This window comes from Oncorhynchus nerka, linkage group LG14 (genome assembly GCF_034236695.1).
Source record: "Oncorhynchus nerka isolate Pitt River linkage group LG14, Oner_Uvic_2.0, whole genome shotgun sequence".
NCBI lineage: Eukaryota > Metazoa > Chordata > Actinopteri > Salmoniformes > Salmonidae > Oncorhynchus > Oncorhynchus nerka.
The window spans coordinates 45778733-45795474 of record NC_088409.1 but is presented as its reverse complement, the minus strand read 5'-3'; the positions used below and the strand labels follow the sequence as shown (position 1 = coordinate 45795474).

General features: G+C 42.2%; 1 protein-coding gene across 1 annotated transcript in view; it reads right to left on the bottom strand.

Moving 5' to 3' along the window:
• Positions 1–1745: 1745 nt before the first annotated feature.
• Positions 1746–16742, bottom strand: part of LOC115141219 (mitogen-activated protein kinase kinase kinase 5-like) — a 34578-nt gene continuing 19581 nt past the window's right edge. The window contains exons 16-28 of the mRNA XM_029679955.2: positions 10115–10251; positions 8461–8566; positions 8137–8294; positions 7671–7863; positions 7099–7270; positions 6570–6741; positions 5811–5996; positions 5272–5377; positions 4828–5071; positions 3990–4102; positions 3192–3289; positions 2794–2870; positions 1746–2492 (exon numbers count right to left, since the gene is read on the bottom strand). Of these exons, the coding sequence (XP_029535815.1) occupies positions 2378–2492; positions 2794–2870; positions 3192–3289; positions 3990–4102; positions 4828–5071; positions 5272–5377; positions 5811–5996; positions 6570–6741; positions 7099–7270; positions 7671–7863; positions 8137–8294; positions 8461–8566; positions 10115–10251 (1877 nt within the window). The 3' untranslated portion in view covers positions 1746–2377. The remainder of the gene's footprint in view (positions 2493–2793; positions 2871–3191; positions 3290–3989; positions 4103–4827; positions 5072–5271; positions 5378–5810; positions 5997–6569; positions 6742–7098; positions 7271–7670; positions 7864–8136; positions 8295–8460; positions 8567–10114; positions 10252–16742) is intronic.

Here is a 16742-nt window from a genome sequence, read left to right as displayed (position 1 = left end):
TTAGTGTTTTACGTATTGTAGACTCGTCAACAGACATGTTAACATGTTCCAGAGATTTCTGTAAGTCTTTAGCTGACACTCTAGGATTCTTAACCTCATTGAGCATTCTGCGCTGTGCTCTTGCAGTCATCTTTGTAGGGCGGCCACTCCTACAGAGTAGCAACAGTGCTGAACTTTCTCCATTTATAGACAATTTGTCTTACCGTGGACCAAGGGTTTTGGAGATACTTTTGTAACCCTTTCCAGCTTTATGCAAGTCAACAATTCTTAATCTTGGGTCTTCTGATATCACTTTTGTTCGAGGCATGGTTCACATCAGGCAATGCTTCTTGTGAATCGCAAACTAACATTTTGTGTGTTTTTAATAGGGCAGGGCAGCTCTAACCAACATCTCCAATCTCGTCTCAATGATTGTACTCCAGGTTAGCGGACTCCTGCCATTAGCCTCGGGGTTCACCTATTTTTTCCAACCTACACTGTGAATGTTTAAATGATGTATTCACTATAGGCAAGAATATATTCGTTTACAATAGTTGTTTGATGCGCATTTGATGTCTAGCTGTTTAGTATGAGGGGACATTATCGCACTACATCTGATTCGGGATTTTTTTGTGGAATGACAGTCAAACTCCTGTTATACCGCATGTGATTGAACAACAGCCAAAGTGCAGGAATTACTGTTGATCTCCAGGATTAACAGAACATTGTGTTCATGTTACGGCAGTCAACATAATTAGCCTACTTCGTGGACAACATTAAATCAGGATTCCTGAGATAAGATTACAGTCAGTGTACATTTTCCTGAAGTTACAAGGAATGTGAAAACAGCCAAATTGTTGGTTTGGAATAAAAAATATTTAAAATGACTTTCAATGTTCACGTGTGGGGTTTAATGTGGAATGCCTGTCATTGGTCAAGTGCACAGCTAACACTTCCTGTCCTTTCAAAGTAGTTCACCCTTCCAACTCCATTCTATGCATCTATTATTTATGAATTACTAATCAGCTACACAGAACTGCCTGATCAGCCTGATAGGTGTAATCTGGACACAGCCACGGCACCATGTGCAAATCCGTGTGTACAGCAATGGAATTAAACATCCAACCATGCATCAAGTGTTGTGCTGAAGGTCCACCACAAACAAAGGGTTGTGGGGTCCTGTCCAGAAACAACCTCTTTCCCTAGACACTTGTGGAGATCTGGGCAACAGGTAGTCAAGAATGTTTGGGCCAGTAACTGAAAGGTTGCTGGTTTGAATCCCTGAGCTGACTATGTGAAAATTCTGTTGATGTGCCCTTAAGCAAGGGACTTAACCCTCATTCCTCCTGTAAGTTGTCCATGGATAAGTGTGTCTGCTTTATGACTAAAATGTACAAATGTAAATCTGAGAGGATTGGACAGGTGTAAGCAATATGGAAAAAATTCAACCAAGTAAGGTGGATCTTTCACCATGTCACCACTCATGGTTATTATGGTAGCTCAGTCCCTCACTCACTGTCACCATCTGTCAAATACTTGCTTCCTCTGTCCTTGGAAGAATCTCAATTGCATTTCCTTGATTCGTCGCATCCTCTGTCCTCGTCTCCTTCACTCCCCTCTCACCTTGTCATTATACCTAGACTTTTATTCCTGTACCTACCCATGTGAAACTGAAAGAAAATCATATTTAAACATGACAGTTTTTAACATGAACATTGGCACCTTTCTTTATCAAAAGACCCATATACACATCTTACAGACACCACCACTATTCCCGCTTATTTTAATGACCAGTCACCAGTGCAGACTCGCAAAAGTGTATATTTACCATCAATAACATACCTTTTCTTCAAGCTTTAGGCCCTTCTAAGATCTCAGAAATGGTGTACATTAAAGAGGTACAATAGAAATAAGTTATTTTGTTTTATACTACACACCAAACTAATAAGGGAATATAAAGTATCCATGGAGGCATGGATTGTCTGTTGAGATAAAAATATGACAGCTGTTGGCCCTAAATATTCCCCTTTCCCCTGCATATGCATTTCAAATATCAGAGAATTGTCAAATGGTTTAGAACGCCATTTCAGCCAATCAGATTGCAGATTTCTCAAACCCATTTTTATAAGTATGTATAGGTATTCACAATGAGAAATGACAGAAAAAAACATATCCTTTACTGGTCATCCATCTTTCTGTAACCATTTCAGTTTCAATATAACAACTTTAAGGAAATACTAAGGTAGGTCCACTTTTTATGACATGATTATCTTGTTCTCAGAAAACTGCACATGCGTGCGTGCGTACACACACACACCTTAACTATGAGATAAATTCACACTCAGTAAATCTGTACCATGTTGTGCTTATAGGACCAGCCTATTCATGGAACATGTGACTACCCATCCGAGAATGTGTCCTCGCTCTCTTCAGAGTGTGTGCTGAGCTGAGATTTGAGCTGTGACTTCCTCCATGTTGTGATGGCCGCCCATATACGACACAGCATCCCTCCTCTGTGGAGAAACAGTTACAGTAAAGATAACAACCAGTACGGTACAGACCCTTTGTGTGTGGGTGTGTGTCCATGTGTGTGTGTCACATCCATACACCCTCACACTGCACAGATCCCTAGTCACATCCACATGTATCCACATTGACAAATCTCAGCAATCCACAGTACTTTCACAGTCCTTTGAATAACAACATAACAACCATCCAAACAGAGAACAGCGGGTTTTCCTCATTAAGCTCAGATCAGTTGTTTCCTGTTTCTGCTTTAAGGATGTGTGAACATGATTGGAGGAGGCAGGTCACCTTATGGCACAGTACATCAAGTCATCCCTGCAGGCCATGGTGAGGAGACAGTCCAAGGTGAACCCGTGAGAGAGTAACTAGAAACAAAAGCACAGCATGAATTCTACTTACACAACATCGGTGAGAACAAGCCTCTAGCCTCACGCAAACACTGACTGAAACTGAGCTACATCATAAAGAGAATATTGTCATAATGGATTACGTCCTCTTTTTTCTGATTTTTCGTGGTCTAGACTTTTGTGACTTGTCATATTATTATAATGTGAATAAGGCTCACTCTTTTCACCAGTTAGATGGTTTATTCCATGCATGTAGTTACCCATCAATCAATAGTCACACCATATTTTGGTAACCAATCCCACATCATTAAATCACAAGGTATTTTTGAAGTTCCTTACCTTGTCTATGGTGTCCTGATCTACTGGGATAGCCTTCAGCCAGCAAACCAAGGACTTGACATCTGAGTTCGAACTAATCTGCAGGGACAACTCTGTATCTACAGGAGGATGAGAAGACAAGTCGGCATGATCTGGTCACCAGTTTGCACCATCATGCTACTAAGCTGAACAGTATGAGTATTTCAAATACAGATTTTCAGAAATGGTTAAGGTGTTAGCCCCAGTCTGGGCTAATCGCGACAGTATATGTTAACATGGGGAAATAAGGTAATTAGGGTCTAATAAACAAAAACAGTCCAACATTTTCCTACGCCAGTTTCTAAATCATTATTATGACTGACACATCTGGTTCGAACTCTCGTATCTCAGCAGCAATGAGCTATATGCCTTAAACTCAAACCAGTAGAGCAGAAATCCACTGCCTGAGGGTGAGGTGTGGAGATAGATCTAGAAACACAGGGTGTGAATCACAAGGCCTACCAAGTGTCTCAATGGCATTTACATATCTCCATTTTAGGAATATTACAGTAGGCAGGCTGTAACTTGTGGGCCTTCAACCTCCAGTATCTACATGTATACAAAAACACACAAGAGGATTTAACAGCTGATATTCATTACTTGTTGGGCAAGGAGTGTTTGGCCTTGCTACATACTAAGGTGTGGCAGAGTGACCCAGAATTTGGCTCACTAAGGTACCTCGCCCAAACCTACAATCTTTACCAACACTCTAGCCTTCAATGTGCTGACATTAGCAATAGTCAGACTGCTTCGGGGTGGAGTAGGAGCTGAAAACATTACCTGTGGGTTCTGATGTGTTCCTGGTAGTGTCGATCTGACCCTGTCTACTCTGGACAGAGTTCCTCAGTAGCTCCTGGTATTCCCTCTCTTTCTCACTCAGCTGGGTCAGCAGTCTAAAACACACTTAGTCATTATGGACCAGGCCTGAAGTAACAGTACATTTCACTATTTACACATATCACTTCACTGTCCATTTTGTAGCTGGTTGCAATGTAATCATTTACATTACATTTACATTTAAGTCATTTAGCAGACGCTCTTATCCAGAGCGACTTACAAATTGGTGCGTTCACCTTAAGACATCCAGTGGAACAGCCACTTTACAATAGTGCATCTAAATCTTTTAAGGGGGGGGGAGGGGGTGAGAAGGATTACTTTATCCTATCCTAGGTATTCCTGAAAGAGGTGGGGTTTCAGGTGTCTCCGGAAGGTGGTGATTGACTCCGCTGTCCTGGCTTCGTGAGGGAGTTTGTTCCACCATTGGGGGGCCAGAGCAGCGAACAGTTTTGACTGGGCTGCGCGGGAACTGTACTTCCTCAGTGGTAGGGAGGCGAGCAGGCCAGAGGTGGATGAACGCAGTGCCCTTGTTTGGGTGTAGGGCCTGATCAGAGCCTGGAGGTACTTGGTAATCCTTAATCCTTGGTGGTGTGCTGGCATTGTTCACTGAATCTGTACAAATGACCTTATTGTCTTTACATTTTAAAGCCCATTATACTAAAGGTGAAAAAAAGGAAACCCCCACGTTAAAAGGTGGAACAAAGAATAAAATGACAACAAATGCATTTATGCCACGCCAAAAAGCAATGTAATATAAACAGCTAAGTAAATGGTACTGAACCTGCGCGTCTCTAGCCGTAGATCTCTCAGTTCCTGACTGAGGGGACAGTTAGTGTTGTACTGGAGGCCATTGGGTAAGCAGGGGCTTTCTGAAATCTCCTCTATGAGCTCTGTGTCGGCTGGCGCCGCCACCTGGTCATCTGAGAGGACTGCAGGCAAAAGCTCTGCTAGCTCACTGGGCTGCTGCTCTCTTTCTGGGCTACTCTCCTCCGTCTCAAAGGAAGACTGCAGCTGAAGCTTGAGCTCTGAAAGTCATCGAGGTGTGTGTGAGCAAGTGTGTGTGTGTGTGTGGAGGTGGGACGGGGGTTGGGAGGTGGTGAGGTATTTGAATGGCGGGGTTGGGACTCATATCTTGAAATTGAACTGTAGTTCTATGAGGAATTTCCATGTCTAAACAACTGATAGAAGTTGAGATGGAATTAGGCCTGACGCTGCTGGTTCTTACCTGGTAACAGCACAGTGATGGCGTCCTGTACGGCCTGCCTCAGAAGGTTATCCAGAGCAAACATCCAGTGAGGTTTCACCCGCTGCTGCCTCAACACCTTTTTCACCTGCACACACACACACACACACACAAGGGAGTGAGAAGAATGGGTTAGCACAATACTACTGGGTGTAACAGAGCCTGTGGTCGAGTGGTAAATCTCTTGCCTATTGACACATATAAGACTCCCCCTGTTTAATTCCACATCCGCCCTTGCCTTGTGATTACTAACTATCTAATACTTGAGGAACCATGTGTGTGAAATATATGGCCAATCAATGACAGTACGCAATCGTTTACATGCCAGGGAGAAATGGAAACTGGCAGGGCTACTGCCCTCAAGGACTGGCTTTGCAACTCCTGGGTAATGTTCATTATGTACCAATTTTTTTTAAACAGGGAGGGACTACCCGAACTAGTCCAATAAGATGTTGCAAGACGTTTATAATGTTTTCCGTTGCATACCCTAATGAACACAACCGTGACCTCCAGTGACCTACCGCATCCTGGAAGCTGAAGAGCACAGCTCGCAGGTTTTTGAGGGGTACTGCAGTAGCAAGCAGTGTGGAGCGCAACTTCACCAGGCTGTTGGTCAGGTGCCTTCTGTCTGGAGAGCGGATATTCTCCCGCAGGCAGCCAATCAGCTCAGAGATGTGCTCTGAGGTCACGGACCCAACGTCTGTTTGCTTAGAGGCAAGGAGAGAGGAAACGCAATAAAATAATTATAGACAAAGAAACCTACAAATGTAAAATGCAGACATAAACACGCATTCTTTCACACCTAACATGTACAGCAGACTCCTTATAGGGGTATACTCTGTTTAAGTGCCTTGTGGTCCTGTGTAGCTCAGTTGGCAAAGCATGGTGCTTGTAACACCAGGGTAGTGGGTTCACTTTCCTGGGACCATCCAGACGTAAAACGTATGCACGCATGACTAAGTCTGCTAAGTGACATATATTATATTATTTCACCATACGTTGTCTTTAATTGCTCTAGATATTTGCATGCTCAGATCGGTTGGGTGCATGCCCTCATAACAATCCTAAGCCATTGCATTTATCAGGAGTTGGCTATCTCAATTAGGGATAGACCCTTCTCTGGGCCCATATTCAAAAATGGTCAAATACTAGCAGTACTGATCTAAGATCAGGTCCATCCTGTCTTATTCATTATGATCTAAAAGGCAAAACAGATCCTAAATCAGCACTCCTACTCTGACACTCTTGATACATACAGCCCAAGATCTCTCGCTCTCTACCTGAGGTAGTGTGTTCTGGATGTTGTGCACCACGTCGGTGATGTACTCAGTGAGGATCCTGTGCAGTGTGGCCCTCCTCTCGCTGTCCTTCCTCAGTAGGAACAGGCCCAGGTTCTCCCCTGACGTGGCTGGACTAGCCGTCATGTCCACAGTACTGGGCTCCTCTGACACCCTGGCCACCACAAGGGGGAGACAGATATACACCAATGTCACATAGATAAAACATTCTGCCATACAAATATGGTCTTTGGCAATATACAGCATGGGCTCCATCTCAATTGCTTGAAAATCTGACCTCTCCTCTACTCCCCCCTCTATCTGCAGTGAGTGGAAAATAAGACCACATGGTGGAAGCTCATCACGGAGCAGCTGGATTTTTCAGACAATTTAGGAAAAGCCATGGTCTATCTTGAGGTTAACTATGGCATTATATTGCATTTACAGTAAGGCAATGATCTACAATGAAGTTGTTTCACAAATCGGATGTAATCGAATGGGGAACCAGAGGGTATAGGATGTTTTGGCCTACGGCAGGAAGCCTCTGGTGCTGGGTGGGCTCTTTGTAATGTCCTTTCCTCTGAGGGGGGAGATGGTCCTCCTGAGGTCCCATGAGCACGACAGGTCCATCCTGTCAGTGTCCCTGTCTGTATCTGTCACACGTATAGACACTGGGACAGACATACTCCGCTGGTAGATGTCACCTACAGGACACAAAGCAGGACAGAGTCATTAATTACCCCAATAATGGTGACGAAATAGCGATGAGCGTAGCCTTTCTGAATTAGGAAGACTATACACAGACAAGGGCTATAATAATTCATATTTCAGACAATTATGAAAATAATGAGTGTGGTGATTGAAATTAGGATCCCCTTTTGTATTTTATATGTATTTGTAAAAGAACAGACAGACAGCTAGCCTGAGAGGCCAGGAAAGGGATTGTGTTCCCATTGTCGGGGGGTATGTGGTCCAGAGTAGGCAGTGCTACCACAAGACTGGACTCTGGCACTGATGATGATGACTATAAAAATGATAAATATGATGATTCAAATAACACTCTCTCTGATTATGATGATTACAATAACAATGAAGATGACTCACCAGCATCTGTAGGCAGTGTTTCAGGCTCTGGCTTGGCCTTCCTCCGGGAGGTGGATTTGAGGAAGGAATCCTTGAGCAGCTCAGAGGCCGTGGCCCTGTTGTCTGGGTCCGGTGTGAAGCAGCTCATGATGCAGCATTTGGCCTCAACTGACATACACTCCGGCACCTCCGGGTGGATCTTGAACATACCAACCTAGAGGGAGATGGAAACAGAGTATGTACACTTCAAGGTTGTGTTCAGTAGGACACGCAAAGGAAAACATTTTGCAATGGACATGTTCAGGTAGTCCCTCCCTGTTTCAGTATATCTTCAGTTTGAAGCTTTCTGAACACAACCCTGGTTTCAGCTGGTAAAATTCTTTACAGTCCAGCATTTATCTAGTATTCACAAGTACTAACAAAGTATAGGTTACAATGTAATAACATACTAATTATCAAACCTTCTGGTTTCCAAGAGAAAGATTACCTTGAACATGGCTGCCTGTGGGCTGCCCAGCTCGTGGAAGGGTGGTTTCCCCGTGGCCATCTCTATGATGGTACAGCCCAAGGACCAGATGTCTGCAGGCTTCCCATAACCCCGCGGGCCCTGGTCGATGATCTCTGGAGCCATGTACTGCAGGGTCCCTAAAAACACCACAGAGACGTTTAGACACCCGCCTACACAAACATGTAGGCAACACATGTAAATAATATTCATACCAACAAAGTCAAATATAAATGTTCATATGAAAAAAAAAGCATGGCCACATACCCAACCGCACTCATACGCAAGCGTCAAACATACACACACCTGTAAAGGTCTCTGTGCAGGGGTTGATTCCCGCCAGTCGTTTCGAGGTGCCAAAGTCAGAGATCTTGAGAACACCACTGTAGGTGTTAATCAACACGTTGTCACCCTGTGAGAAAATGACTGGGTTTTTTTTACACTGTAGAGGTCTTGTGGCTGCAAGGAGCCAAGGTAAGTTGCTAGCTAGCATTAAACGTATCTTATAAAAAAAACTATCAATCTTCACATAATCACTAGTTAACTACACATGGTTGATGATATTACTAGGTTAACTAGCTTGTCCTGCATAGCATATAATCAATGCTGTGCGTGTTAATTTATCATCGAATCACAGCCTACTTCAACTTTGCCAAACGGGTGATGATTTAACAAAAACACATTGCCAATCTTTGCAGAAATGTACCTAACCATAAACACCAATGCCTTTCCTAAAATCAATACACAGAAGTATATATTTTTTAAACCTGCATATTTAGTTAAAAGAAATTCATGTTAGCAGGCAATATTAAGTAGGGAAATTGTGTCACATCTCTTGCATTCAGTGCAAGCAGAGTCAGTACACTAATTTGCCAGAATTTTACAGAATTATGACATAACATTGAAGGTTGTGCAATGTAACAGCAATATTTAGACTTAGGGTTGCCACCCGTTCGATAAAATACGTAACGGTTCCATATTTCACTGAAAGATAAACTTTTGTTTTCGAAATGATAGTTTCCGTATTTGACCATATTAATGACCAAAGGCTTGTAATTTCTGTGTTTATTATATTATAATTAAGTCTGATTTGATATTTAATAGAGCAGTCTGAGCAGCAGGCTCATAAGCATTCATTCAAACAGCACACTACTGCATTTGCCAGCAGCTCTTAGCAATGCTTGAAGCACAGCGCTGTTTATGACTTCAAGCCTATCAACTCCCGAGATTAGGCTGGCAATCCTAAAGTGCCTATAAGAACATCCAATAGTTAAAAAGGTATATGAAATACAAATGGTATAGAGAGAAACAGCCGACGTGTTATAATTCCTATAATAACTACAACCTAAAACTTATTAACTGGGAATATTGAACCACCAGCTTTCATATGTTCTGAGCAAGGAACGTAAACGTTCGCTTTTTTACATGGCACATATTGCACTTTTACTTTCTTCAACACGGTGTTCTTGCATTATGAAAACCAAATTGAATACGTTTCATTATTTATTTGAGACTAAATATATTTTATTTATGTATTATGTTAAGTTCAAATAAATGCTCTATTGTTGTAATTGTCATTATTACAAAAATACATGTTTTAATTTTTTTTTTATACGTCCGATTAATCGGTATCGGCTTTGAAAAATCATAATCGGTCGATTCCACTGGATCCACTTTCCCCATAAAACATGGTAACACAGTAGTTGAGTAAGCAACATAGTTGAGTAAGCAACATACACCAGGTTCATGCCAGGTTCATGCTCAGTGGGGCACAAAGTAGCAAAACGTTTAGAAATGGAAATAATAAAGGAGCGTTTCTCAAGTCCAGGAAGTCCCTTCCTGTTTCACTCCAACACAACCAGCTCGGACTGTGTGAATTAAAATCTGCTGTGGCATTGGTACATTTTTTTGAACATTTATTTAGCAGCAACAACAAACGGTCTCCTTGAGGACACCTCACCTTGATGTCTCTGTGGACTATCTGGTGGTCATGGAGGTACTTAAGCCCTTCAAGGATCTGTTTCGTGTAAAAAATGACGGTGGCCTCGTTGTCTTTCAGGGGTCCCCATTTGGAACGCAGGAGAGAGGACAAGCTTCCTACATGGGAGAGATGACATTGGAATGGGTTACAGTTAGATATGCAAGGGGTTCCATTTAGGATTCGCAACACCTCTGGGCCTCGTTTCCCAGTTGCGATGTAACTTAAGCGTTACAATGACGTACCAGACACATCGTTATTTATGAGCTTAACTTTACGAGTGTTTCCCAGACAACCACGTAAAGAAAACATTCGCTTAGTGCGTTGTTATACCACGTATCGACACTGATAGGATCAAAAGAAAAGCAGCACTGCTTTTAGGTCAGATTTCTCCATTCAAATCTTAACATTAAAACGATTCCACAATACTGACCAAGGATCAGCTCCTAGAGATATTACCACCTACGGCTGAAAATAGGCTATTGAGGCAGCTTATTATGCTTACCCAACAATACCTCATTACATCACAGATTGGGCACATTATTGACCACGTTGTCACACATCATGAAATACTTAAAGAAAAGTAATAGACAATACCATAGTCGAAAAATATAATTCAATTGATGGAAATAGCCCATGTAGGCTATGCATCTTTTAATGCAGTCATCTCGGTTTTCATTCCAAGCATAATTTTATTCTTCACTTGTTGTATTTGTAGTCAACTTAGTTCTGAAATAACAGCCGTCACAGTCAGAAAGAAAAAATCTAGATGTTTATGCTGTGTTTAGCGAAGATCTGTGAATAAAGTGATGCGAAATAAAAGCACCTAATGATGCACTTTGGCTGTGCTACGAGTGGTCCGGATCACTAGATGTGCCACGTTACTAACGAAGGAACTGGGAAACACCTCAGCTACGAAACATACATCGTAAGAAGGTTCTAATGATGATCTTAACGCTACGAAGGCTCTGGGAAACAAGGCCCAGAATATTCACAAAGATAAAATGTCAGAAGCTGAAATAAAACATTACTTTTTAAAGTATTTTCACTTTCTTTAACACTGGTACATCAGTGACTTGATTGCATTGTGAAATTCATTTTTCCTCTATCGCTGGGATACTGGAAACACCCACACATCCGGTGTGATATCCTGCCTGTAGCTATTGCATTGAGTTACACACACACACACGACCTCCAGACTTCCTGAAAACTGAAATATGATAATTTCGTAATATTCCAGTGAGTTTCACTAAGCCTTCACAACAGTATGTAGCTGAAATTGTAGGGATTTGTACTGTCCTTTTTTACAGTGCATTCAGACCCCTTGACTTCCACATTTTGTTACGCTACAGCCTTAATCTAAAATGGATTACATTTTTCCCCCACATCAATCTACACACAATACCCCATAATGACAAAGCAAAAACATGGTAAGACATGTTTGCAAATGTATTAATGTTTTTTTAAATACCTTATTGCCATTAGTATTCAGACCCTTTGCTATGAGACTCAACATTGAGCTCAGGTGCATCTTATTTCCATGAATCATCCTTGAGATGTTTCTACAACTTGATTGGAGTCCACCTGTGGTAAATTCAATCGATTGGACATGATTTGGAAAGGCACAAACCTGTCTAAATAAATATCCCACAGTTGACAGTGCATATACAGTGGGGCAAAAAAGTATTTAGTCAGCCACCAATTGTGCAAGTTCTCCCACTTAAAAAGATGAGGCCTGTAATTTTCATCATAGGTACACTTCAACTATGACAGACAAAATGAAGGGGGGAAATCCAGAAAATCACATTGTAGGATTTTTAATGAATTTATTTGCAAATTATGGTGGAAAATAATTATTTGGTCAATAACAAAAGTTTATCTCAATACTTTGTCATTGCCAACAAAGGGTATATAACAGAGGTCAAACGTTTTCTGTAAGTCTTCACAAGGTTTTCACACACTGTTGCCCATTCCTCCATGCAGATGTCCTCTAGAGCAGTAATGTTTTGGGGCTGTTGCTGGGCAACACGGACTTTCAACTCCCTCCAAAGATTTTCTATGGGGTTGAGATCTGGAGACTGGCTAGGCCACTCCAGGACCTTGAAATGCTTCTTACGAAGCCACTCCATTGCCCGGGCGGTGTGTTTGGGAACATAGTCATGCTGAAAGACCCAGCCAAGTTATCTTCAATGCCCTTGCTGATGGAAGGAGGTTTTCACTCAAAATCTCACGATACATGGCCCCATTCATTCTTTCCTTTACACGGATCAGTCATCATGGTCCCTTTGCAGAAAAACAGCCCCAAAGCATGATGTTTCCACCCCCATGCTTCACAGTAGGTATGGCGTTCTTTGGATGCAACTCAGCATTCTTTGTCCTCCAAACACGACGAGTTGAGTTTTTACCAAAATGTTATATTTTGGTTTCATCTGACCATATGACATTCTCCCAATCTTCTTCTGGATCATCCAAATGCTCTCTAGCAAAATTCAGACGGGCCTGGTCATGTACTGGCTTAAGCAGGGGGACATGTCTGGCACTGCAGGATTTGAGTCCCTGGCGGCGTAGTGCGTTACTGATTGTAGGCTTTGTTACTTTGGTCCCAGCTCTCTGCAGGTCATTCACTAGGTCCCCCGTGTGGTTCTGAGATTTTTGCTCACCGTTCTTGTGATCATTTTGACCCCACGGGGTGAGATCTTGCGCTGGAGACCCAGATCAAGGGAGATTATCAGTAGTCTTGTGTGTCTTCCATTTCCTAATAATTGCTCCCACAGTTGATTTCTTCAAACCAAGCTGCTTACCTATTGCATATTCAGTCTTCCCAGCCTGGTGCAGGTCTACAATTTTGTTTCTGGTGTCCTTTGACAGCTCTTTGGTCTTGGCCATAGTGGAGTTTGGAGTGTGACTGTTTGAGGTTGTGGACAGGCGTCTTTTATACCGATAACAAGTCCAAACAGGTGCCATTAATACAGGTAACGAGTGGAGGACAGAGGAGCCTCTTAAAGAAGAAGTTACAGGTCTGTAAGAGCCAGAAATCTTGCTTGTTCATGGTGACCAAATACTTATTTTCCACCATAATTTGCAAATAAATTCATTTAAAAAATCCTACAATGTGATTTTCTGGATTTCCCCCCCTCATTTTGTCTGTCATAGTTGAAGTGTACCTATGATGAAAATTACAGGCCTCTCATCTTTTTAAGTGGGAGAACTTGCACAATTGGTGGCTGACTAAATACTGTTTTGCCCCACTGTAAAACCAAGCCATGTGGTCAAAGGAATTGTCTATAGAGCTCCGAAACAGGATTGTGTCGAGGCACAGATCTGGGGAAGGGTACTAAAAAATATCTGCAGCATTGAAAGTCCAAGAATACAGTGCCCTCCATCATTCGTAAATGGAATAAGTTTGGAACCACCAAGACTCTTCCCAGAGCTGGCCGCCCGGCCAAACTGAGCAATCAGGGTAGAAGGGCCATGGTCAGGGAGGTGACCAAGAAAACCCAATGGTCACTCTGACAGAGTCCCTCTGTGGAGATGGGAGAACCTTCCAGAAGGACAACCATTTCTGCAGCACTCCACCAATCAGGCCTTTATGGTAGAGTGGCCAGAAGGAAGCCACTCCTCAGTAAAAGGCACATGACCGCTCTCTTGGAGTTTGCCAAAAGGCACCTAAAGCACTCTTAGACCATGAGAAACAAGATTACCTGGTATGATGAAACAAAGATTGAACTCTTTGGCCTGAATACCAAGCGTGACGTCTGGAAGAAACCTGCCACCCTCCCTACTGTAACAATTGCTTAACACTATGGGCTACTGTATGTTTAAGCTTAAACTCTATTGGACCAGTTAGGTTCACTACTGGAACAGTAGGGAGAAATTAAATCTGCACAACTGAATAATTTAGGATAAGAATGCCTGCTTGTATTTTGTAAATAAAAAAACTTACAAAAAATGAATCACCTTGAGTAAATATGGATGTGTGAAAGTTGTACAATGAGCTCAATATGAATGAAATACATCAATGGTACTATAGACTTAGATATCAGCCATATATCCGGCCTATAGTTTACTAGGGTGCACTCAACTCTATCTTTATCTGAGAAGCTCTCAGATTTCAATGTTCAAAATTCAATAGCAATACTATTAACATGAATCCACAGAAAACAAACCAATTCACAAATACTGACATACTCACATACTTCATCTCATAGTGGGTTAACTGTGCCCACCAATCTTATAACTGTCCCACAGCAATGTATGATGCAACGACGTCTTGCAAGAAAAATCCTATCACACCATAGTATGGCAGTGCAAATTCAGTGTTCTCCAAGGAAAATAAATGTTCGCATGGAAATCTTCTTATTTATGTCCTGGATTCGGTTAATATAGTGCTTAGCTTTAATCTCTTACAGGACTAAGAAATCAAACTTAGTCAAAATACTTTACACTTTTTAACTATAGCACCAGGATCACGTGGACTGAACAATAAACTAGCCTGGGTAAATGAAAAGTACTAGTGCTTCATTTATTATAAAGTAATCTAAAACATAGGTGTACCAAAATGGATTGTGATACTAGTTAATCTCATTTCATGATAGTATGAAAATGAAAATAGTTCGCCATGCATGATTAGCATGCTCACTAACGTTTGCTATTTCAATTGATCGATAGCTGAGCTAGCCTAAATGTTAATGGCTTGTGCGTATGCTTGGTTCAGTATGAACGCGCACAAAATGCTAGCAATAGTTTAGCTAGCCTAATCATTAGCAGCTCCTTTTCCTTATGAAAACTCACCAAATCCTGGCATCAACCGTTCCCTCAATCGCTTCACAGCACGTTCGTACAGATAAGTGAGTGTTAATATCCAGGTCTCTCTTTTTAGTTCAGTTTTATAAAACTTCTCAACGATTTGAAATTACATTTTTCTTCCATGGAATGGCGGTAGCTCATCACGTTCCGTTCTAGCTCTTTTTCAGCATGTTGGCGCCAACTGGTGTATAACGTGAGGTTAGGAGAGGGACTAAGAGAATATTGTTTGGCTCAAAATAAACTGCACGTCATGCAGCTTCTGACAGCTGATTTGTAATATCGCTCAATTTATAACATATCAATAGCAATATAGTATAATATGATTGGTTACTGGAACCTCACTAGTAAGGATAAGTACTCAACATTAGTTGACCTGCGTTACACTATGGTGAAGCATGGTGGTGGCAGCATCATGCTGTGAGGATGTTTTTCAGAAGCAGGGACTGGGAGACTAGTCAGTATCAAGGGGCAGATGAATGGAGCAAAGTACAGAGCGATCCTTGATGAAAAGCTAATCCAGAGCTTTCAGGACCTCAGACTGGGGCGAAGGTTCCCCTTCCAACAGGACAACGACCCTAAACACGTAGCTAAGACAACGCAGGAGTCACTTCTGGACATGTTTCTGAAGGTCCTTGAGAGGTCCAGCCAGAGCCCGGACTTGAACCCAAACATCTCTGGAGAGACCTAAAAAGAGCTGTGTAGCAATGCTCCGCATCCAACCTGACAGAGCTTGAGAGGATCTGCAGAGAAGAATGGGAGAAACTCCCCAAATACAGGTGTGCCAAGCTTGTAGCATCACACCCAATCAAGAAGACTCAAGGCTGTAATCGCTGCCAAAGGTGCTTCGACAAAGTACTGCGTAAAAGGTCTGAATACTTGAGTAAATGTGATTTTTCTTTTTTATAAATCTGCAAAAATGTCTAAAAAAACTGTTTTTGCTTTGTCATTATGGGGTATTGTATATAGATTGATGAGGGGAAAAAAACAATTTAATACATTTTAGAATAAAGTTGTTACATAACAAAATGTGGAAAAGTCAAGGGGTCTGAATACTTTCAGAATGCACTGTATACATATGAATGCTATCCCCTCCGCTTTACTCTCACGTATGTGATAGCTCCATAGTCCAGAGTCAGTGATGCTTCCCAACATGGGTGTGATGGCAACGCCTTTTCCCCCCCTCAAGAGGCTGAAAATATTTGGCATGGGCCCTCAGATCCTCAAAAATATGAGAGAATATTGACTGACTGCATCACCACTTGGTGTGGCAACTGCTTGGCATCTGACCGCAAGGCGCTACAGAGGGTAGTGCGTACAGCCCAGTACATCACTGGGGCCAAGCTCCCTTCCATCTATACAAGGCGGTGTCAGATGAAGGCCCTAAAAATTGTCTAAGACCCCAGCCATAGACCGTTCTCTCTGCTACTGCACAAGCGGTAACGGAGCACCAAGTCGTAAGACTGCTAAACAGTTACTCAAATGGCTACCCAGACTATTTACATTGACCTCCATTTTTTTGTACTGACATTCTTGCACTGGCTTTATGAACACTCACTGGACTCTACCCACACACTCAAGCATATTACACTGACACTCCAGACACACACACGCATATTGAAGCCACACACACTCACACTGCTGCTATTCTGTTTATTATCGATCCTGATTGTCTAGTCACTTTTACCCCTACCTACATGTACATATTACCGCAAACACCTCAACTACCTCGTACCCCTGCACATTGACTCAGTACTGGTACTCCTTGTACAGTTGAAGTTGGAAGTTTACATACACTTAGGTTGGA